The 24,671-nt window shown below is 47.0% G+C and overlaps 1 protein-coding gene across 9 annotated transcripts in view; it reads right to left on the minus strand.

The window, feature by feature from the left end:
* The window catches only part of LOC135378924 (caspase-3-like), a 205,046-nt gene that overhangs the window by 82,476 nt on the left and 97,899 nt on the right, over positions 1–24,671 (minus strand). For all 9 annotated transcript variants that reach the window (XM_064612097.1, XM_064612092.1, XM_064612094.1 and 6 more), the window contains 2 exons: positions 6,863–7,004; positions 6,580–6,770 (listed from right to left, as the gene is read on the minus strand). In XM_064612097.1, coding sequence (XP_064468167.1) covers positions 6,580–6,770; positions 6,863–7,004 — 333 coding nt within the window. The remainder of the gene's footprint in view (positions 1–6,579; positions 6,771–6,862; positions 7,005–24,671) is intronic.

A 24,671-nucleotide genomic window follows, 5' to 3' on the forward strand; every position in this document is an offset into this window, starting at 1 on the left:
ATGAGCTACCTGGGATAGTTGTATCCACAGTGTACGACACACCACTCTACATATGGGGATTCTACAAAGAAGTTGCTGACACTATACACTTCCTCGCCAGGCGGTTTACGTATGAGTTCATCTTCCAGGCCTCGCGTCGGTCCCTGTATTGGGCTGTCGTTGACTCGCTTTTCCCCCCTCCATTCTACCGGCAGCTTTTCGGCTCGGGTCCAGGGGAAGATGTGCTCGTGCGAGCCAGGAAGATGCCTGTAGAGGCTAAGGTGAAAGACTTTTTCTTCCACCTACACATCAGCACTCTACCTGTGCGCGCTTGGCTGCGAGAACGAGGTTTCTTCGTGGCTTTCAATAGCTACAACTGTAGGCTCTGCCCAGAGAAGGAGACCATCGAGCATGCCTTCCTGTCTTGCACGGATGCTTTCTTCTTCTGGGACGTCTTTCAGCGTGCCTTCAAGAAGAATATCTACCTAAGTGCGCGGGCTATTCGGTACCTCCCGATCCGTCCAGGCGGCGAGCTTCCGTGGGACGTGCTTATTTTGTTAGGTTTGTACTCGTTGTGGATATCTCGTCGTATTAGAGATCGCAATGATCCTCCAGTCGGCTCCTGGCCTTTCTTCAGGAGGTACGTGACGTCACTGTGTAGATTTCTCCTCTCTCGAACAGGTAGTGCGGAGGACCCTATCTGGCTCAAAGTACTCGAGCTTGTTCTGTCAAGCCCCACGGAGTATTAATGGACCGACCCTGGTCCTCAAATCACGCCCACACTTTTGTACATACTTCATCTCAAGCATGTATTCTTGTCAGGGTGTCGAACCGAACCCGAACCCGAACCGAAAACCGTACCCGAACCGTTATTTTTGCCGGAACCGAACCCGAACCGAAATTTTCATAACACTGCTGAACCCGAACCGGAGCAGAACCCTAAAAAATAATAGCGGTAACCGGTTCGCAACAAAACGGTTCGGACATAGAAGTCAGCACATATCGAACGAAGACACATCGGTATCATCATCACGCGCCTATATCATGGATTTCAGAAATTTTCACCTAGCGGTCAGACGACGACGTATAGTAAGTATACTTTCAGCATCTTTTTAACATGTTGAAGCGCAGTTGTCCTTGTGAGCGCCGTGGCTGGCGCCCCACGCACGCGGTGATGTGGCGTCTACTCTTTAGAGACGAGGTGCCACGCGGACGAATGCAACAGGAGTGGTGTAGGCCAGTTATGTAGCTCTACACGACGAATATGTGATCAAATAAGCGCCCAAGATTTCCTTTTACACGTGAGCAGTAAAAATTAAACAAGTCAGAAACATGAGAAGTGGAGAAGGAGCGTACGCAGAACGGTGCCTGTTTGATTGGTCGTGGTTTGAAAAGTAAATGTGGTTCTGCTTATTGGTAGTGCAGTTGTGTCGTGATACATTGCCTTTGTGAGGTACCCGGGCTCGAATCCCGGTGCCGGCTGTGCTGTCTGGGGTTTTCCCTGGGTTTTCCTCAGATGCTTTCAGACATATGTCGGCACAGTTCCCCTAGAAGTCGGCCCAGGACGCGTATTTCCCCAGGGCGTCAGTCGTGACGTTGCAAACATACGTGAGGCCGACAACGGCAAGCCCTTTCGCCACCACCACCACCACCGCCTTTGTGAGGTGGATTAACTAGTACACTGCTGTGAGCTCGGGCAGAGTAAGGCTGGCAGGCTTATTTTCGACATGCTTCAGTACGGTTTCAGATCGATTCACGCTGCGAAGGCAGTGTGCCGGCAAGTACTGTCCATCTTATTAGGCTTCCTTTAAGTTTATCTTGCTGGCACTGTGCGTGTAAAAAACAGATTTTGGGAACAGAAAGTAGCGGGACAACACCGCTTCATCAGCGTGGACTCTATTTGCAATAAGTGTTCATCAATTTCTTATTTCTCTCGCTAAAGAGCTACCTCACCGCTAAAGACGTCAATGCAGACAACAGCAGTAAGCTGTTTGCACGCATTTCATGATAAAAGCAGTTTTATGGAACATATGAAACGGAAGCGTTGAACCGGTTCGCGAACCGGTTCGGGGCTGCGAACCGGTTTGCGAACCGGTTCGGTTTTTGGCGTGGCCGAACCGGAACTGAACCGGAACGAAATCAAAACAACGCGAACCCGAACCCGAACCGTACCCGTATTTTTTGCGGTTCGACACCCTGATTCTTGTGGCATCCCTCTTAATCACATACCGCATCTTGCATTGTAAATAACATCTACGTTCGTCTTGAACTGTAACAGTGTGAAATAAACCGTTCTTGAAACAAAAAAGTGTTAGCTTAGCTCAATTGGTAGAGCCCTGGACCGGAAATCCAGAAGATGTGGGTTCGATCCCTACAGCTGGCTAACCTTTTCAGTGACTTTCATCTTTCATCGTTGATTTCTTAGGCAATTTGAGGTTTTGTTTGTATCTGTCCCTTCTATGTTGTTCCAGCCTCAGAACATCAGTTTCTCTCTTGTTCAACAGGTGCCGCTTGCGTCGATTTCCGTCGTATGAATGTGTGTATGAGTGAGCAAGAAATGTAAGAGTGAAAGGAGGGTGAGTGAGAGTGAATGGCTGCTTTGTCGTCCCTTCAGATGACACACCCCGAAAGTCGCGGGAGAGGCGTGTTAGCTTAGCTCAATTGGTAGAGCCCTGGACCGGAAATCCAGAAGATGTGGGTTCGATCCCTACAGCTGGCTAACCTTTTCAGTGACTTTCAGCTTTCATCGTTGATTCCTCAGAGTGCCTGTGCCAGTCATTATTGTAATCATGTCATTGTGGCTGATACTTACACATGTCTCACGTTCAGGGGGACGAAAGTCTCAAAACAGACCAGTATAACTTAGCCGGCATTCGTTGCAACTGTTGCAACCGAGTGCAGAGAGAGCATTATACGGTCATACGTTAGTTGCCGCAATCTTTTTCCTCTAGAACTCAAGAAGCAGATCGTATTTTTAGGATTACATTTAATCCAAGGCGGACTGGTGGTACAAAATGTTGCTGGTGAACGAAGGGGTTCACCACACTTTGGCCCACAGCGCGATACGGGGCACGTAACGCATGGACGTGCACGTAATCGGCACTGCCACGAAGAGCACTGTGCAGTTCCTGCAGCAATTTTCGGGCTAAAGTTAAATGCACGGTCTGTCTCTGATTGTGCAGAACAGAACGACTTGTGAGAACAGTAGCACATCACCGTGTCTTCGCGACCTCGCTACGCTGCTATTGAGAAAAGGATCACTCTTTCGAGCTGGCAAGGTGGAACCGGTGGGACGTCCGAGCACTACAGCCATTCATAATTCCGTGAAGTCCCGAGGCTAGACAGAGAAGCACACAACATATTTGCTTTCACTACAGCCATCACAGCCATCACTTCAAACGTGATTGGCTTGGATAACATTGGCTATTTTCGGGAAATAGCCCGTTTTGCGAACAATGTACCCAGATTGCTTTTGCTTCGCGGGGCCGATTTCTTCATGCTGGCAACAGAGTTCCACGGAAGGGCAGCCTCCGACGTTTGACGCAGGGAATAAGCTGAAATGCATGGGAATATGGCGACGTTGACCCATCTGCTGTTGACAGCCTCAAAATGTGCCTCACCACAATCAGTACGTTCCTATGCCCCAACAATGTGGGCTCTTCGTAGGTTCCCTGTACGTGCCCACATTCCTCGTCTTCTGAAGAAAACTCTGTTCCTCCCGTTGTTGCTCATCAACTTACCCTGGAACACGTCAGCTCAGCTTACTTTCAACGACTCCCTGTGTACATCGATGGATCAGTGCCTCAAGGCGGATCAACAGCAGCCTTTTATATCGCACATGAAGACCTTGAAGTGGCACAGAAACTCCCCTATGAAACAAGTCCAAGCTCTCCGCCAAACCGACCGCGTTGAACCGCATAGTGGGATCAGCGCCCAGCGCGTGAAATCTGGACGGGGACTGTAAGGGAGCCCTAGAAATTCGGGCAAATTATTGTGCAGAACAATCGGCTGCCTGGACACAATGATAGTCATCAACAACCGACTTCTATTCTAGGGTCATGACCTGTGTTCCCAGTGGGTACCTAGTCACACCTGCTTGCACGGATATGCTCGCATAGACACCCCAATGGGAATTTGCCGACTACCGATGATCGGCCGGCCATCGGCAGTCGGTCGGCAAACGATTTCATCAGCCAAGAATGATTGAAACAAGCATGGGCCAATGTCACTAACAGAGTATGTTGGTCAACGGACTCTGGCCCCACAGCACGCCCTGACACCTTGTTGACGTGTCGTTAAAGCCTTGGCATGCATCGTCTGGCCAACATCGGGTGGCGACGAGATTCACCGAAAAGAACACACTTTTTGGCCGAAAAGGCCGCTCTTTTGTTCGGTAATAGCAATACATATCACGAGATTTAAACCGTGTCCTGTTCTCTACCCAAGTGGAAAGTGTCGACTGCCAACCATCGGCCAGTGGTCAGTTTTTGGTCGGCATGCGATTTAGTCGGTCACTACACCTTGGACCAACGTCGGTATGATGTCGCTCACAGTTGCTGCGAACGACATTGTGTGGCGATTTGCGGGCGGGCTATTGAGGGTTTTGCATAATATAGGCGGGCCAATGTCGGCCCTGCACTGCAAACAAACCCGAAAACAATGCAACTGCTACTCTAAAAATAAAGAAACGCTTTGACGGTTGGCGAAAAGTCAGATGACAGTTGGCCAACGACTCTTTCGGCAAGCCAACGTTTGCGCAATGTTGCATAGTGGTAGGCAGAGAAGGTTTTGCAAGCCATCGGCCACGGGGCAGATCTGTACAAAGGACGAGCTCGTTGGCCAAGCTCTTGCCAAGCTTGGTCCAATCTCGGTATGTTTCCTTGGGGAGAGGGAAACGCGGAATGGTGTAGCACTGCATAAGTTCGACTTTCGGTTGGCCAAGTGATTGTCTCAAACCAAAAGCTGTAAGAAACAGAGACGTTATCTTCATAGTGAGCTAATACGACCAGCAATTCCTCATTTCAGTGTTGTTTGTGTACGCGCCGATTTAAACTTAGACGCCTCACCCTTCATTCTGACTCACACGCGAACAGGACTCTCGAATTTGTGAAAGCTCGCGAGACAACCTATGTACTGTATCTGTTCTTCCTCACGAAAAAAATGCTTGCGCTTGTCTCATCCTAGAGTTGGCAATACGAGCAATGCAATTGCTTTTCTTTGTGAGCTGTTTGATTCTGGTCTGGGGCAAATTGCGAGCTTTTATGATTCTCCCTCTCTCGCTTTTTGCACTTTGAAACGCCGAGTCCATTGTGGGAAATTTGTTCTTTAAAACAGCGTGTTCACTGTCCGTTGTGGGAAATACGAGCAACAAACAAAAATTATAATTTGTTACCCGACGCCGCGAGACAATTGAGTATGAATAACGTTCATCCAACGTCGGGCCTACTGCTCTAGGACTCTGGGGCCCATAGTCGGCCTATCGATAAAAATAGATCGCTGGCCAGGGTGAAGCCAAGGACACCCCAAGCTGCAACCAATCTCGGTTTTATGCTGGCACTACCTTGGCCCTATGTCGTTTAGGTCGGCCATGTACGATGGCCCAACCACCAGCAGATTAAGTCGGGCCGCGTTAAGCCAATGTCAATCCCCGACCTTGGTCCGGTCACTTTTATTTAGGTCGGGCCGACAACTTTTAGTCTGACACCGTACATTGGACCAACCTTGTGCCGACATTGTTTTTCCCCTTGGGAACTTAGCACGTCGGGCACATGGGGATGTCAACTTCAGTATCTGTTCACTACCACTTTCAGCCTCTGCCTGTCGATTACAGATACGCCGAATCCGCCACAGCGGCATCCGGCAGTTTGAAGAAAACGCTGTCCGATTGAACGATCATCTCCGGTCCATCGACCCGTCGATGGGTTTCGTTGCTACACACCACTGCTCGCGTTAGCGTCTATTCTACAACGACTACGACCTCGTCTCCAGGACACCTCTGCTTTTCTATAAAACGAGTCACTCGCACAAATGCTCCACTAGCACGGTTGAAGCTGATATTCCATGTCCCGTCGACAATGAGAGATTCGACACCCATCGAGTCACGCTCAGACGACGCCCACTCGAACTGCGATGCACAGGCTTTTTTCTGGCCACTCTGCTCGGCCCAGTACGACACCCCACACAGCGATCTGTGACAACAGTTTTGATGTTCCTGAGCTGCACAGGTCTCATTCTTCAGTGTCCCACCCTCACTCTCAACGCAAGAACTTCATCTTTATTAAGTCATCGTTTCTTTAATCAATCTCACCCTTCTTTCATCGTTTGATAGCCATCTTTTTAAAGGCAATATTTTATTTAATTTACATCACTCCCCCTTCATCGTTTGTTAGCTTATCCTTTATTTCCTAATTCTTTTCTTTCTATTTTAGTTTTCTTTTATTTATTTACTTCGGAATGGCAAGAAGAGGTCGCGTTTGGCTTACCTTTCCCCCCTTTTTTTTCTTGTTCTAATAAATATAACCGCCTTGTATTCTATGGTATAATTACACACCTGCTCGCCATGCTTGTCGCATTACCCGAGGCTACGATAGAAAAGCTTACGTGTAAGAAGAACAATTTGGGTTTCCCAAGAAGCTTCGTGCAGACTTTGTTACTGAACTGTTCGTAGATGTATTCCAGGTCAATCAGTTCGCCGCCGAAAGGGAACGTGATATCTTCCTTGCCGTGACCCAGCACAAAGCAGGCGAAGCAATCTGATGCTCTCGATGAATCCTTCTCAATATCGTCTTTACCTGTTCAGAAACAAAGAAAATGAAATTATTCTTTGGGGTTCCTAAAAGGCAAACGTTGGTTTGGGATGCTGGAAGTAAAAAACATGTCTTACACGTCTTGAGCTTTTCGCGGATGTCTGCTGGTGTGGAAGCGTGGTAAACTTTAACGTCAAAGCCAATGACGCCACCAAATACACTTTCTATGGTCTTGGCGTCTGCTTCAGCTCCCGATTGTTCTTGCGTGTCAGGACTCTTCTGCAAATAAGCGGCAGCCTGAGATGTTGTGGACGAGTGCTGCCACAAGTGATGTACTGGGATAAGGCGAATCTGCTACGTCTCATTCTTAGAAGACCTACCCGCAAATACGTTAGTTGTTACCGCCATATTAGCAAGCTACTGACAGTATTTGCATTGCACATCTCTTACCTCAGACGCCGTCAACGTTTCATTCAAGCGGAACTCAAGTGCAAAAATATCCCATCGAAAGCATGAATTGCGCTTTCTTTCTCACAAAATTCAAAAACGACGCAAATGATCAATCTCGTTCCTTTTCCGGTGGTGTTTTTATGGCATCTTTCATGCAGCGATGAGAAATATTTGCACTGACCCCTTAATGCGATATATATATACAGGGTGTCCACGCTAAGTGTGAACAGATTTTTTAAAAATATATCAATCACTTTTTCCGAGATGAAATCAATTGCAATATACCATATGCTGAAGGGCACTCCCTAGGGGGGCATTAACAGGCTCCTAAGGCAATGTCTGAATTAACTTTCAATTATTAACTTTTTAATTATAAAAGCTACGAAGTTGCTCCAATGAGAACATCTGATCTCTTCGGTCACCAGATACCAAAGCCGTTTTCAGAACAAAAATCCGTTCTATAGATCGTTCGCAAAAAATTCGTGAAGGAACGCTATTTTTTCTTTATTTTATTCATTGCGCATCTCTAGAGACGCGTCTTTCCTTCGCCCCCAATACGAGAGGATGAAAGAGCACACTATCGCCTCTTGCGTCATGGAAAAAGATTAAAAGAAAACAGAAAATGCAGCCCAAGATAAGGGCAGTCGCGATAGAGTCACCCGATAGATTTGTGTTTGTGTTTCGTTTCCGCAAGTTAAAGCTAATCTTCGATGCATGAGGCGGCACTGTGCTCTTTCACTCTCTCACACTGGGGGTAAAGGAAAGCCGCTTCTTCGAAGATGCGCAATAAACCAAATGAAGAAAAAAATGGCGTTCCTTCATGAATTTTTTGCGGACGATCTACCGAACGGATTTTTGTTCTGAAAACGGTTTTGGTATCTGGGGACCGAAGAGATTAGATGTTCTCATTGGAGCAACTTCGTAGCTTTTATAATTAAAAAGTTAATAATTGAAAGTTAATTAAGACATTGCCTTAGGAGCCTGTTAATGCCCCCCTAGGGAGTGCCCTTCAGCATATGCTATATTGCAATTGATTTCATCTCGGAAAAAGTGATTGATATATTTTTAAAAAATCTGTTCACACTTAGTGTGGACACCCTGTATATTTTTTTTAATGGACACGGTCTGACCCTGGTACTTGTAGTCGTTACCTGCTGGGTTGGTACCGCATGTATTCATCTAAACAATTGACGATCCTCGTTTATTCAGCTAACAGCTGTTTTCATACACACAATAAAAACGGCGTAAGCAGAGGGCGAATATGGCGCCCCTTCTAATACGTTCACTAAGTTGCTGCTGCAGTCAAGAAGGGATCACGCCACACAAAATATTGCCATGAACAAAGCTTTGAAACACAAGTTGAAATTATCGGTGGCGTACAGCGCAAGGTGCATTACTGAATTTCTTTTTCTTTTACATTTTATATATATATATATATATATATATATATATATATGCAGGGTGTCCCAGCTAAGTGTATACAGATTTTTTTTAAATATATATAACACTTTTCCCAGATGAAATCAATTGCAATATAACATATGCTGAAGGGCACTCCCTAGCAGGGCATTAGCAAAGTCCAAAAGCAATGTCTTAATTAACTTTCATTAATGAACTTGTTAATTATAAGAGCTACAAAGTTGTCTCAATGAGAACATCTGTTCCTTTCGGTCACCTGATATCGTAGCCGTTTTCAGAACAAAAATCCGTTCCATAGATCGCCCGCAAAAAATTCGTGAAGGAACGCCATTTTTTTCTTTATTTTGTTCATTGCGCTCCTTAGAAGACGCAGCTTTCCTTCATGCCCAATGTGAGAGGGGGAAAGAGCGCACTATCGCCTCTCGCGTCCTGGAAAAAGATTAAAAGGAAACAGAACATGGAACCCAAGATAAGGCCAGGTCCGATAGAGTCACCCGATACATTTTTTTTGTTTTGTTTTCGCAAGTTCAAGCTCATCTTCGACGCATGAGGCGGCACTGTGCTCCTTCCGCCTCTCACGTTGGGGATGAAGGAAATACGCGTCTGCGAAGATGCGCAATGAACAAAATAAAGAAAAAAATGGCGTTCCTTCACTAATTTTTTGCGGGCGATCTATGGAACGAATTTTTGTTCTGAAAACGGCTACGATATCAGGTGACCGAAAGGAACAGATGTTCTCATTGAGACAACTTTGTAGCTCTTATAATTAACAAGTTCATTAATGAAAGTTAATTAAGACATTGCTTTTGGACTTTGCTAATGCCCTGCTAGGGAGTGCCCTTCAGCATATGCTATATTGCAATTGACTTCATCTGGGAAAAAGTGTTATATATATTTTTTTAAATCTGTATACACTTAGCTGGGACACCCTGTATATACTCATGGAACGATGCGACAGCACCAGAGGACACTGCGTGCAGCCATAGAAGCCATCTTAATCTGTAATTTTGAATGTCGAACACGTCTGGTGTCATTTACTTGTTTCTGTAATGACTTTTCCCCCTCATTATATTTGACATTTGACGTTTCAAATATACGTATTCGTGAGGATCAAAAGAACAAAAAAAAAAGAGATATCCTGCGGAGAGAGAGAGATTCTGCAATATTTCTTGTTGTAGGATTGGAAGACCCCTAGTGAAAATGTATCTGAGAGGCCTCTCAGGATTTTTTAAGAGGTCTGAGAGGACCTTTTAAGAAATTCTGAGAGGTCTGAGAGGACCTCTCAAGCAGTCCTAAGAGGTCTGAGAGGACCTTCTACGAAATTGTGAGGGGTCTGAGGGGACCTCTCAAGCAGTCCTAAGAGGTCTGAGAAGACCTTTTAAGAAATCTTGAAAGGTCTGGTAGGACCCTTTAGCACTTCTGAAGGGTCTGAGAGGTCCTTTCAGGAAATCTTGAAAGGTCTGGTAGGACCTTTCAGGCAGCACAGAGGTGTCTGAGAGGACCTCTTAGAGAAAATCTGGAAGACGTTTTATAATCATTCATGTAGCCCTGAGAGGCTTGGGGGGACCTCTCAGACAGCTTTGCGACAGTGCGTCGTGCAACACCTCCCAGAGCAAGTTGCTACCTGTTTTCCGCGCCGCGGAACATGCTACCTCGTCCGCTTTGGAAAATAGATCGCAAGATTTCACTCGTTTGTACATTATTCCTTCAAGGAACACGTGCCGTGATAACCTTGTATTGCCTTCCCCCCTTGAAGCTATTGTTCTTGCAATCCGTGCATTATTGCACTGCACGTAAGTGGAAGCGTTTCGGCCAGTCGCCAGCGGTTGAATCAGTCTGTTTTGAAACGTTGAAGTGTGAGGACGTCGGCCGCGGATCTCAAGTAATTTGCGTTTTGTCTTCGGGATTGTAACTGTTTTTGAGGTATGTAGACGATGTCTCAAACATGCTTTTGTGATTGACAGCCATTCCTCTTCACTTTAGGCTTTTACTACTGTTCGCAGACACGCATTATGAGCGCCGGTTGGAAGATTACCAACCATGTAACGTTACCAACGGCGCTGGGTGCCAAACGGTGTGTTATATATTTCGATGCCTACACACTGACTTACACTGACATTTTGAAGTTGTATTTCTTACAGATGAATCTCGTACGAAGTGACAGGTGGTGAGAACACAAGGTGGTGAGAACCCAATCTCTCCAGGTAGTTGGTGGCTTACGCAAGCAAGGGAACTAGACGGTGCATCGCAAGTCCCGAAGTATACGTAAAACAGATGAACTTGATCACCGAGAAGCAGAGTTCCTCAAGAATATTTTTCATCGCCGCTGTACGGACATTGTGAATATGTGTCCCATGAGTTCACGCTTTGTGGAATACGACAGTATGTGTTGATGATGACTCGTACGCTTTCGTAGACATGTAAGTGCTAAATCTAGTTTCTGTTGGTGCAATTTACCGTTTCGTGTAGTTTCTTGCGAGCGATCCTTCAACAAATATTAGATATTCACAATTCTGTAAGACATTTGAAATAACTGTTACATAATCAGATAGCAGTGTGCATGCCTTGAGTGTATCTGTACAATCGAAGGAACTCAATATATGTGGAGTTTTGTGACATGTACTTGTCGGTATCTATGTCTGTGTATCATAGCACTGTATGATTATACCACTCCGACGACAGGTGCAGCGTAGACGGCGAAATTGAATATTGATGTTCCGATGTCAGATCTGGTCATTAGCTTCTGAGAGGTCCTGTCAATCTGAGAGGTCCTCTCAACCTGAGAGGTCAGCCTGAGAGGTCCACCAGCCTGAGAGGTCAGCCTGAGAGGTCCACCAGCCTGAGAGGACCTCTCAGCCTGAGAGGTCCTCTCAACCTGAGAGGTCAGCCTGAGAGGTCCACAGGCCTGAGAGGACCTCTCAGCCTGAGAGGTCCTCTCAGTCCCATAACATATTAGACCTGAGAGGCCTCTCAGATACATTTCCACTAGGGCTCCTTCTGATTTCATGGGAGTTTTATGCTACTTGAGGGCTGTTTTCCGTTATGGCTTCCGTAGTTCACATGAGTCAGCAGCTAATGTCGTTGTAAAGTGTCGTGGACGACTAGGTTGGTTCGTTTCGGATTGCAAATGATATTTTTCGGGGAAGGGTTGCTTAGAACAAAAAGTCGGTTGGACACCGTTCCTTCTCTTTCACTCGTACCATCGAATATTTGTTGCCAATAAAGCCAAAATTTATAATCCCGAGATTTCGGGACGCGAAATTATGCTGAAATTACGGGATTTCGGGATCCCGAACTCCGAACCACAGCACATGCGTTGCTTGGGATTGCGCAATACCGGTGACGTGACGGGGGCCAGCAGCACGGCACTGTTGCTCGATCTACAGGAGAATACGTGCGGGAGAGGGGAATACGGAAGATAAACTTGAAGCCCACGCTTCTCACACAGTGGAGCGATTTCGCCCTGAAAAATGTTAGGCATATTAGTTGCTCGGCGGGAAAAACCGTTTCCAGAAAAAAAAAAATAATGGGGCTTCGGGAAATTTCGTAGTCCCTTTAACCACCCTTTACAAATAAAATATGGGGGAAAGAGGGGCAAAACGCGGCAGTTTGCCACTTAGTGCCACCTGGTTTTTAAACGTGCCGTTACGTCGGCGTCCACATGTACCCTGCTACTTGACATAAAGACGACGATTTTGGTGTGCCCCAAGCAGAGACGAAAAAAAGTGAACTGAGCCTTGGTAAGTAACACAGCGGTCGAAACTACACGAATTTTGGCACAGTACTTTTTTCGGTACAGTGTAGTTCAAGCACTGATGCGGCCTGTATTAAGCTACGCGTTTAGTTATTACCGCCCTAGTGAAAATGTGTCTAAGAGACCTCTCAAAATTTCCTGAGAGGTCTGAGAGGACCTTTCAAGAAATCTTGAAAGGTCTGGTAGGACCTCTTAGCACTTCTGAAGGGTCTGAGAGGACTTTTCAGGCAGCACAGAGGGGTCTGAGAGGACCTTTCAGGCAGCACAGAGGGGTCTGAGAGGACCTTTCAGGCAGCACAGAGGGGTCTGAGAGGACCTTTTAGAGAAAATCTGGAAGACGTTGTAGAATCATTCATGCAGCCCTGAGGGGTTCGGAGGGACCTCTCAGACAGCTTTGCGACAGTGCGTCGTGCAACACCTCTCAGAGCATCTTGCTACATGTTTTCCGCGCCGCGGGACATGCTACCTCGTCCGCTTTGGAAAATAGTTCGCAAGATTTCAAATGTTTGTGCATTATTCCTCCAAGGAACACGTGACGTGATAACCTTGTATCGTCGTTCCCCCTTGAAGCTATTGTTCTTGCAATCCGTGCATTATGACACTGCACGTAAGTGGAAGCGTTTCGGCCACCCAGCAAACCCTTAATATCCCTGGAACATCCCTACAAGGTCGCGAACGTCCTGAATATCTCGACATCTGTAGGATATCTATGGGATATCGCACAATTTCAATGCGTGTTGGGCTTACTCCAGTAGACAACAGATGTCCCTGGTACGTTGGAAGGATATCGCGCTCTGGATGTTTGAATGTCCATGACAGGCAGCCTGCATATCCTAGGGATATCTATGGGAGATCCAGGAAAGATTTGTTTGTCCTTATAGAGGCGGTAACCTGAATTAAAAACACAGTAGTTAATAGGAAGGGATGTTGGAAATGTTGTTGGGTATACTGTGAGTTGATGCAGAAACACAGGAATTGCGAAGATACATCCTTATGACCGTTACAAATGGTTTACGCCACGCTACCCCTAACGAACGTATGTGTAACGATTTGTATTTCAGTACATGTTCCATCCAGCTCGCAAATAGAGGTTACTGCGGGTTTTCCCAAGTGGTCCAAGTAAGGCGGGCGGGGTTCGGCTCTTATGCTGGCAGGTCCCACAGTGTTGCTGTACTGTGATGAATCCTGTTAGGCTAAGGTAATATTTTGTTCCCCAAATGGGAACAATAGTATCAAATGGGTTAAAACACACAAATATTATTTGCTGGTACACAGTTGCAGTGTTCTCTACGCACTCTACGAACACCAAATATGTGATGCACAAAATTTTTAAAAGCAAAATATGTACGATATTCGTAATCTCCCTTATATATCCAAATATCCGTGACAGACGTCGCAGGGACTTTCAGTGGATCTACAAACATGGCAGAAATGCTAGTCGTTGGGATATCGCATGGATGTAAAACGGATCTGTGGCAAACTCCACTGGATATCCAAATGTCCCGGGCAGGATATCTTACGGACATTTGCTGGATGTATCTGGTTTCTGGGCCGTCGCCAGCGGTTCAATCAGTCTGTTTTGAAACGTTGAAGTGTGAGGACGTCGGCTACGGATCTCAAGTAATTTGCGTTTTGTCTTCGGGATTCAAACTGTTTTTGAGGTATGTAGACGATGTGTCAAATATGCTTTTGTGAGTGACAGGCATTCCTGTTCACTTTACGCAATTACCACTGTTCGCAGACACGCATTATGTGCGCCGATAGGAAGATTACCAACCACGTTAGGTTACCAACGGCGCTTTGTGCCAAACGGTATGTTATGTATTTCGGTGCCTACACACTGACTTACACTGACATTCTGAAATTGTATTTCTTACAGATGAATCTCGTACGAAGCGACAGTTGGCGAGAACCCAAGGTGATGAGTACCCAATCTCGCCAGTTAGTTGGCGTATTACGCAACCAAGGGAAACTAGACGGTGCATCGCGAGTCCCCAAGTATACGTAAAACAGACGAACTTGATCACAGAGAAGCAGAGTTCTTCAAGAATATTTTTCAGCGCCGCTGTACGGACATTGCGAATATGTGTCCCATGAGTTCGCGCTTTGTGGAATACCAGAGTATGTGTTGATGATGACTTGTATGCCTTCGTAGACGTGTAAGTGCTCAATCTAGTTTTTGTTGCTGCCATTTACCGTTTCGTGTAGTTTCTTGCGAGCGATCCTTCAACAAATATTAGATATTCACAATTCTGCAAGACGTTTGAAATAACTGTTAGATAATCTGATAGCAGTGTGCATGCCTTAATTGAGTGTATCTGTACAATCGAAGGAACTCAATATATGTGGAGTTTTGTGACATGCACTTGTCTGTATCTATCTCTGGTGTATCATAGCACTGTATGATTGTACCTCTCCGACGACAGGTGCAGCGTAGACGGCGAAATTGAAGATTGATGTTCCGATGTCAGATCTGGGCATTAGCTTCTGAGAGGTCTTGAGAGGTCCTGTCAATCTCAGAGGTCCTCCCAGCTTGAGAGGTCCTCTCAGCCTGAGAGGTCCTCTCAGTCCCATAACGTATTACACCTGAGAAGCCTCTCAGATACATTTTCACTAGGGCGTTGGTAATCCGTCTAACCTTCCACAAACTTTCAAGAGATTCTCTCCTCCCGTTTTTAAGAGGGAATGTTTTTAACAGGGCGACAGTCGTGGGGCAAAACGCGACACTTCGTTAATTAGCGGCGTCTCACTTTTAAACGCGCAATGGAATTCGTTGGATACTTGGACCACATATCCACTGTAACTCAGCTTAAGATCGACGTGATTGGTGGTGCACAAACAGAAAAAGAAATTGCTCAGTCAGGGTTGGTGGACAAGGCAGCCGGAGATAAGGCTCGTATTTTTGTTCGTCTCTCTTTTTCGCTGGTGGAAAAGGAAGAGTTTCCCTCATCCGAACCCTTCCCACATCGCTCCTCGTGAACACCTCCGACAACTCCATCGGAGCGGCTCTCCAGCAAGTGTTGGACGGCGTTGTAGCCACACTCGCCTTCTTATCCCGGAAGCCTTCCGTTACGGAATCCCGCTGGGGAACCTCTCGTCGCATATTCCGCTGTCCGGCATTTCAGGCACATCTTGAAGGTTCTGAGGTTTGTGACCTGGGCTGACCATAGCACCCTGGTCGACGCTTTCACCTCAGCTAGTTAGAGGTACTGCCTGCATGAAACTCGCCACTTAGCGTACATTGCCGAGGTTTCCACCGACATTCGACACATTAAGGGTACTGCCAACATCATTGCCGACACAATCAGCCGGGTTGAGGCGGTCGGTCCGGCAGCCTGCAGTTCTTACATTTACTCGTCTTGCTCAAGAACAAGCAAACGATCACGAGATCCAGCACCCTGCTGTCTCGCAGAAGACCAGCCGCAAGCTGAGAGACGTCACTTTCCTGGCTGCGCAATATCGGTACTCGATCCTCCGGAGCCGCACACCAGTCCTGTCCTGTGCCCTTCGTGCCTTTCTTCGACAGCACTCATCTCTTAGCCCACCCTTGTGTGTGTGCCTCCACCATTATGATTCTCCGGCGTCCCATATGTCCGGGTGCGCGAAAGGACATCCGTCTCTGGGAGCGCGCCTGTACACCGTGTCAGCTCTCGAAATGTCATCGCCACACTGTCACGCCCCTTGGCATTCTTCTATCTCGCACGGACCGTTTCTCAAGGGTACACCTGAACATCGTGGGCACGCTACCTACTGGCGTGCGTAGATTGATTTACGCGATGACCTGAAGCGGCGTCCATAGCTGACGCCACCGCAGATATCGTCGCGCACATTCCTCGGAACACGGATTTCCCGCTCTGGCGTCCCTCAAGAGGTTGTGAAGGACAAGGGCCCAAAATTCAAAAGTCGCCTCTTCAAGGCTTTAACTCTCTTTTTGTGGGTAGCACGGGTATCCGAACTTCGCTTACAGCAATGTCTTGGTCGAGCGCTTTCATCGGCACTTGAAGCAGGCCATCATGGCTCACGACAAGCGCACCCGATGTGCCGATATGCTGCCCGTCGTCCTCCTCGGCATACGTTCCGCCGTGAAGCCCAATCTCGCCTGCTCTTCGGCTTAGTTGGTGTACGGCTCTCCTCCTCGACTTCACGCCAGCCGTCTCTGCCGAGAATGCTTCTTCTTTTCTCACCCGCGTTCGCCGAGCTTTTTCGGCCATCCACTTCACGCCGACCCGCGCCTCAGCTTCACGGTCCTTATTGGTACAGCCCAGCCTGCACTCATCGGCACACATTTTTCTGCGAAAGTGTTGCATTGGCCGCTCTCTAGAGCCTCCCCATTCTGGACCCTATAAAGTGATCCGACAAGGTCCCAAGACCTTCATTATCGACGTTCTTTGTACAACCCAGTCGGCCTCCATTGACCGTCTTAAGCCCGCCTTCCAAGACCACCCACCTACACGCATCATCGCCCCCGTCCGCTCATAGGGCTGTTCAGCAGGGCAAGAGGGTGCTCCTGTTTACGGCAGTCAGCGCCACTTGTGGCGACTGTGCTAAGTTTTCCAAAGTAGCGTGTTCTCTCATCACGCACATGGTATGTGCTGTGTCAGAATGACCAAGTTGTTTTGCGTTTTTGAATAAGGTATAAGTGACCGAGGACTGTTTCCCCATCAAGTCGGAAGAAGGGAAACCGTCAACAGCGCGCGTTTTCGGCGCAAGGCAGAATATTATCAGACAGTCTCGAAATACGGGTAAAATGTGCCTCCCAGGTTCCGTGGCTGTACTAGCACTGAGCGAAACCTGAAATGAATGGAACGAGCGCTACGAATGTTTGTCAGCAGCCAGTAGTTGGCTCTTTTTATGGGCGTCACATTCTTTCTTTTCCCCCTTTGCTTACTCCAACCAAAGCTGCCACTTGTCAGATATCCGTGACTGTTTGGGAAGCGAGGAATATGGGAGTCAGATCACAACAGTCATCAGAAGAAGAAGTTAAATGCCCCTGCGGCTGAGATTAGTAACTTTGAGACACTTTTGACATAGTGTGAATGAGACCTAACTTAATGAGAGACATGCCTCAAGTACAACACAACTTTCATAATCCAAGTACCAATTGCAATGACTCCCACTGGATCCTGCGTGGGTATGATGATTTTGGGGATCACATGCACTCGCGACATCTTATACTTCTATGCTTGCCAAGCACTCACTATTTAGGAATTTGTTCCACCTATATCTGTAGAATATGTAATTAATAATTTAAAAAATAAATGCATAATCCCCATTACTGGTGATTTTCACATAGTACTAGGCAACCGCGACATAGCTCTACGTGTATGACAAAATGGCGTAGACACAGGCGAGCTGGTGGACGAAATTTATGATGAAAAAAACCTGAGCGTGGGGCAAGAAGAAGATACAAAGGCGGAACAGCTCAAGTTTATAAGTTTGCAGAATCACGCATCCATCAGCTTCAGTTTGAATGTAAAAAAAAAGAGAATAAAAACAGGTATAATACAGGTGCGCTCCGGTGTCTTTTTGCAGTTCGTGCATTTAATAACAGTGACGTGATTTAGGCTTTTATTTTTATCGTTCCCCGGGCCGTACATTCTCAGATATTGCACCGAAACAAGTGGAATATCGTGCACAGCGCATGTAATCGTATTCTTCGTCTGTCGAGCCCACTCTGAAACTTTTCCTCCCAGTACCATCAGCAGAGAGAGGCAGCGCGGGTGTCGCGCTGCCAAACTCTAGGCGAACGTCCCTATCGGCAGTCCCTATCGCGGCAGGCGGTCCCTATCGGCGCAGACAGAGTCTCTAAGCCTCCCAGCGAGTCCGTGACGTGGGCCGTCACTCTCACCTCGTCCGCTCCCTCGGGCAACACCACCTAGATGCAGAAAGCCTGTGCGCTCGTTGACGTGACGTAACAATTAAGGGTCAGCCAGTCAGGATCGTGTTTTGAACGGCCGCAGCCAGTCACGCACGTGGTTTCAGCGGTTGTGGCCATGGAGAAGAACCACCGTCGTCTGCGAGTTGTCATTGAAAGTCCCCGCGTACAAAATGGTAAAACTTGGAAATAAAGCGCCAAACGGTCTCAGTCTTTCTCAAAACTGATTGCACTTGCGCTTTTTGTCTAAATATTTAGGTCTGCAGGTTACAGGTGATGTGCAATGATTTGCGAGTTCTTGAATTCGCAGAACGGTGAATCGTAATAGCAGACGAATTCTGGCTTTAAATGTCCACATAGCGAGGGAGGGAGAGGAGGCAATGCGCTGGCTTTCTTTATCTAAGTGGCGTTGGCTCGGCCGTTCTCAGTGACCTCTGCTCTGCAAGGGTAGAGCTCCTGTTGTTCCACAGACGTCGACACCCTCGTGCCGTATCCGTTATACTTTAGGTGCATGGGAAGCGCGAAATAAAACCATTAATGTCTTAAGATCAGCTGGTGGCTCCAAACCTTTTCTCTTTTACGCCCTCTGTAACGAGCTCTTTGATGACAAACTTTTTGAATTTTTTAGATACTTCTTGGTTAAACGCATGTTTGATCTCCGTGCTGTGGAAATTTGGGGACCGTCCACATTCCTACAATGCATTGCGAAGTTTCCACAGGGCGTCAAAACTCTGTCCTTGGCTCCTTGCATGTCATTGTGACTATCATACACTAGTAATTGTGTGCTTCCAGAGTCTTCCAGTGTGTACGTTTGCACAATATCAGCAGTGAAATGGCTCGGCGAAAATATTAGATAAACTACAATGCGATTGTGAATGGCGACATGTTTTGTGGCTGGGCTGTTCAGCTGTCGATGTGTAGGGCAAAGAAACTAACATGCTGAATGTCGTTCCTAAACAACTTGGTCTTGGTCCTTCATAGCTCTAAATTATTCGGGTATTGTGGAAGGACACAGTCGAGAGTGGTGTAGCAGTACAACACAGCCGATGTCGCTCATGATGAGGTTCATTCTCGGGACCCCGGGACAGGATTTCGGGATTGTGACGAGTTCAGATGGCGCTTCCAAGTACAGTCCTCCGCGGGTGAGCATTATCTGACCCGCATCCGACCCTACCCACAGGTTCAAATCTGCAGCCCACACGCAACCCACGTCCCGTTACAAACTGAGACCCGGATTCGCACGCTGCTCGCATACTTTTTTTCCAAAAGCTCACCTGCACCCGGCCCGCTACCCGATGAACGTTGATGAGTAAACTGAAAGTACTCCCTGGTGATGATTATATGTGTCTGTGTGTATGGTTTCTTGTGGGGGAAAAGGTGCAAATGTGTGTTGGTTTCTGGCTTCAGGCATGGTGCTACGGAACAAGACATGGACAAAAACGGACACACAGGAGCTGTTGTACACTAACGGTATGAGCGTTTGATCCGCCCTTGCCAGCGACGTTTTCCTTCATGTTTCGAGCGCTGCAGTACAGACGCCGAACGAATTGAGGGACTCAATGTGACTTTCTAATAGTGTTTTGGTAAAATGCATCGACGGCACCGGACCGCTGCCCTGCTCCGCACTCAAGAATGCCTCCTCACGCCGACCGGCAGCTACCCGCTACACGAAAAACCTACACCGGCAGCAACGTGCGGGCCACCCGCAGGTGGCGCGGGCCGTGCAGGACTCTACTGTGACTATATCGGCGCATTCTGCGAAGTTCATGTGTGTTTTGTTAATTCAACCTTTCCCTGAAGGAAAACGCTCGAGAATTCGCAGTGTAACCACATTGGTAAAATAGTGACGGCGAAATCCTTATTTTTTTTCTATAATAATGCCGCTCCTTTTTTAGTCATCTCAATTCTAGTGCTTCACGTGAAAAGAAAGCGAGTCCTGCTACCATTGAATTCCCAAGCAGCACAATGTACTAAAAGTCGAGTGCAATAGGGGTGGACGGGTAGGTGGAAGGCCTTGAACAGATTTGTGAAACTGAAGAACATTGATAAGACACCTACCAGCCACCTCTGCTGCACTGGACTTTCAGTACATTGTTCTGCTTGGGGTAATAGGAAATATTACTTTATAATTCCCTCACACAGGTGTAACATTCCACTTGAATGAAGAACAGCAACAACAAAATGAAAAAAAAAAAACGAATGGAAAGGAACGAAACATTAAATGGTTTACAGCACAGCCGCAGCTTGCATATCACGTTGTACAATGATTGAAACACGACGTGAGAAAGCACAGAACGGTGAGGGTGGCGTCCCCCCTTTCGGAGCGAACTATTGTGCAAATACTGGCTGCGGAACTGAAGGGCCGTTCAGCAAATACCTGTACGCACGTGTAGGCAGCGGTCCTCTGCCACCTCCAGTCATAAAAAAAATGTCATTTCGTTACGAAGAAGTGAGTCTATACCTGATGGCTTACACGGGTCTGATTTGCTTGTAATATTTGCTCTCACGAAATTCCGGGATTTCCCGGAAGAAATCACGAGGCTTCGGGACGTCAAAAATTGGCCGGGATCCCGGGATTTTCAGATCCGGGATATCCCGATTGATAACCCTACGTTTGTGCAGCCGTCGTTCGGCAAAACTCAGGCGCGTTTTCTTTGTTTTCAATTTTTTTGAGACCGGGGAAAAAAGAAAGCGGACTCAGAGGAGGTACATATTGACGGGTAAGAGAATCGAAGACCCCCTCTACAACTACGCCATTGGCAGTTTTGCTATAGTCCCTGCAGTTTAAAGCATTCATTAATTTCAGTTAACGAATTAATTAACGAGGAAACAAAAATAGGCTTATTATCTTTGGACCCTTACAAACATTACGCGCCAAGTCTTCTTTCAGTGCAGCCTACCATATTTATAAAAAAAATGACTCCTTTTATACTCATACTTCGGAGACTCAAACGTCGGAGGTATAACGCCATTTGTACGAGCGATACTCGTCTAAAAAGAAAGATGGCATGTGAACGCGATGGAGCAGTATGAATTATGCTCATCAAGCTGGTCACGCAGTACCCGATATCACCAATCTAAAGGAAGTGACCCATTCTCTTCTCTTCTCCTTCCTTTCGAGTTTCATAACTTATCTCGCCTATATACACGTGTACAAACGTAACGTTGCCTCACTTACGCACCACATGCTATTAGTCTAAATACACTTTAGGAAGACGTGTTCGCAAATCATGGGCATGACACACAAAGAGACAAACACAACACAAGTCTCAACAGTAATCGATAGACAAATCAGCTGTGGCGGGCTCCATCTATGGACAAACATACACATACAGCCTCCAAGAGCATAAGGGATTAAGTCAAGCAGTAATTCACGAAAAGTCAATGAGTGCCTAAAATGTAACATCCCTAACCGGTAACAAGGGGGTCCATGTTCGACCTCTGGCGCTGGCACCGAAGGATTGGCTTTTTCGTGAATTACTTCTTGAAGCCTCTATGACCTGAGTACGTGAACCATTTATGAACAACTGATTCGTCATGAGAAGATGAGATGACCCCCTGTGTTGCATGTATCCTCAAGGTTGTTCACCACTGCAGTAAAGAAAGAGAGTTTAGTGACAGGAAATGGATAGCCATAATTACTTAATAACTATTTTTAAACTTAATTAAACTAATTTTTTGCACCAAGATTATGTAATTCTGATAGAAAGACAACACTGTACCACTTAGGTATTTTTCCTAGTGAACATATGTAGTACGCCCAAAATATTTGTGCAGTAGACCCTCTACAACGTAAATAATGTGGCTTTAGTCGCGACAGTAATGCACCAAGTACAAGACAAATATTGTAGATTGTACGCATTTAGCGTACATGGCAGCTGGACTGCATGTGAGGTGTCCGCAATTTCTTCATGCACCTGATGCTAGGCAGACCCAGCTTCATTCAACCTTCAGCGTCCGCCTGTGGTAGTTCGCAAGTTAGATTCTTAATACTATTGTGTTGTCACTCGTGGATACGGAGCGCAGTAACTAACAGACAGCTGCACAATGGATTCATGAGGCCTCCTATTTTCATATCGCAATAGTCTTAACGCGACTATTCTGCTGTAGGAGCTATATTTTTCATAAGAATGAACTTAAACCTCGACTAACCTCCATATTGCGCTCTTTTTTTTTTCGGCTTGGTCCTTGGGAGCACTTTGGAAATTTGTGTGTACGGCATCTAGCTTCAGACGATTACATACAGGGACTCCAGATCGCCTCTGGAGTCGCGCTTTGCCTATGATAATATTCATGGACGAAATCCCTGGAGTAAATCGTTGCCTTCGCGTGTGAAACTTACTACGCACGGCAATCAATCGCTGCGAGTCAAAAAGAAACCGCAAACCTCCGTCGCGATACGTCCATCTTGAAGGCAGGAAAGTAGTGGACTGAGCACGAGGAAGCTGATGAAGATGATGAAGACAAACGTGAGACGAGGAATAAACGGTTATGTTCTCTGTGGCTCTAGTTCTCTGTGAGTCTAGGTAGACTATACTACACATGCCCATCTAAGACAGTTAAAACCTAGAGCAGTGACTTCGGTTGGCCGACGATTTAACAGCATGGCCGGGAAACCAAGAAATATGTTTTCTAAAGAACTACAAATAGCTGGAGCAAAATACTTATCCCACATGTGATTAAAAATATGCATATGTGCAATAGGTGATGACACGGTAGGTAGGTAATGCACAACGTGCAGGTCTCTTCACGAATTCTCAACTCCACATATCATGACATTATAGGTACAGAGCCAATGAGCATAGCAAGAAAACGTATGCATATGGAAATCGTTAGCACAATTGTTCCGAAACTTGGCGATCCCGCAGCCCATTAAAATAGAGGTGACCTCCCTCCCTCTTCACGATGCCGGACGTTTTCCCATCTCCGCCCATGAACGTTAGCCGAAAACGTTACTACGACGTGTTCTTTGGGCTATATTTAGAGCGAGTTCACTGAGCAAAAAAGTCTTGCGCAACTGCGGGATTGCGCGGCCATGAAAGCATACTTGCTCATGAAAGTGAGCCTGTTTTTTGGGGCATAGTTTCTCGAAACGAGGACAGCGTTTCGGCACCGCAACTCTCAGTCCATGCAAGTAGTATAGATTAATACGGCTTAATAACGGTGCCTGTATAAGAACCATGCGGCATAAGAACCGTGCGCTATAACGACATCCTTTTTCTAATTCAAGATGGCCGATTCTAAGCCAACACAATCCAGTTCTAAGCCAACACAATCCACTTGTAATCCAAGCACAAGCCAAATCCAAAGCCATCTGATTGGCCGCCATTAGCTCCGCCCACTTCACGTTGATTGGCCCCTGCTAAGCCTACTGATCTTTGATTGGCTGACCGCTGAGCACGCCGCCGTTATGCTAATTAACCGGCTCCGCTGATTGGTCCATTGTAGGCCTACTGATCACTCTCCCACGCTTTCTAAGCCCTCTGATTGGCCCGCTGAACATAGCCTTCAGTAGCGCCCGCCAGACGGCAGCGGCCCCGCTGCGGCCCTATCACAGATGTTCAAACTTACCCATGCCCCGGGCTAGCGGGTGGCCTACTGAACATAGCCTTCACCGGCGCCCGCCAGATGGCAGCGACTCCACTGCGACTTTATCTCCGATGTTCAAACTTACCTTGTGGTGTGCACCCACTTCATGCTGATTGGTCTGATTCAGACGTCTAGGCCTACTGATCACCCTTCCAATGTAAGCCTGCCGATTGGCCCGTTCTAAGCCCACTGACACCGGACTTTACTGGCTCCGCCCGCTTCACGCTGATTGGCCCATTCTAAGCCTACCGATGGCTGGCCCTGATTGGTCCATGCTAAGCCTACTGAACGGTGATTGGCTTACCTGTCGCTCCTAAGCAGCTTCAGACAAGACACACGACAATTGTTGATTTCAACCTTTATTTGGTACAACAGCCTCCTGGTCAAGCTGTGGGTAGGTTCAGCTGCATCAGAGAGATCATTGGTCCATAATTTCATGTGGACATCTCTCACGCTCACTCAGCTCCCTCGGTAGATTCCAACTGTTATTGGTTCATCTGACTGCACGTGGCCGCTCACCCAGCTCCTTATTGGTTCTAGTCGGTCACCGCTCCCTCATAGGCTCCAACTCCGATGGGTCCATCTAACAGCAAGTGGTCACTGCTATTGATCCATTGAACCGCAAGCCACTCATTGGTCACTCACACTCATCTCTAGACGAGATAAATTTAACTGTGGAACTTTTACCATAAGATAATTTTAGCGGGGGCTGGTAGGCTCCAACGGCTATTGGCCCGCGCTAACCGCATGCCTCCACCCATTGGTTCACAACGCGCATGCTCTGACGGCGCCGAAGAAGGTTCCCTACACATTTATAGAAATTATGCTATTGGTCCAGCTGCGTCATAGGGCACGGCTT

The sequence above is a fragment of the Ornithodoros turicata genome, chromosome 1, assembly GCF_037126465.1.
Source record: "Ornithodoros turicata isolate Travis chromosome 1, ASM3712646v1, whole genome shotgun sequence".
In the NCBI taxonomy this organism is placed as follows: Eukaryota; Metazoa; Arthropoda; class Arachnida; order Ixodida; family Argasidae; genus Ornithodoros; species Ornithodoros turicata.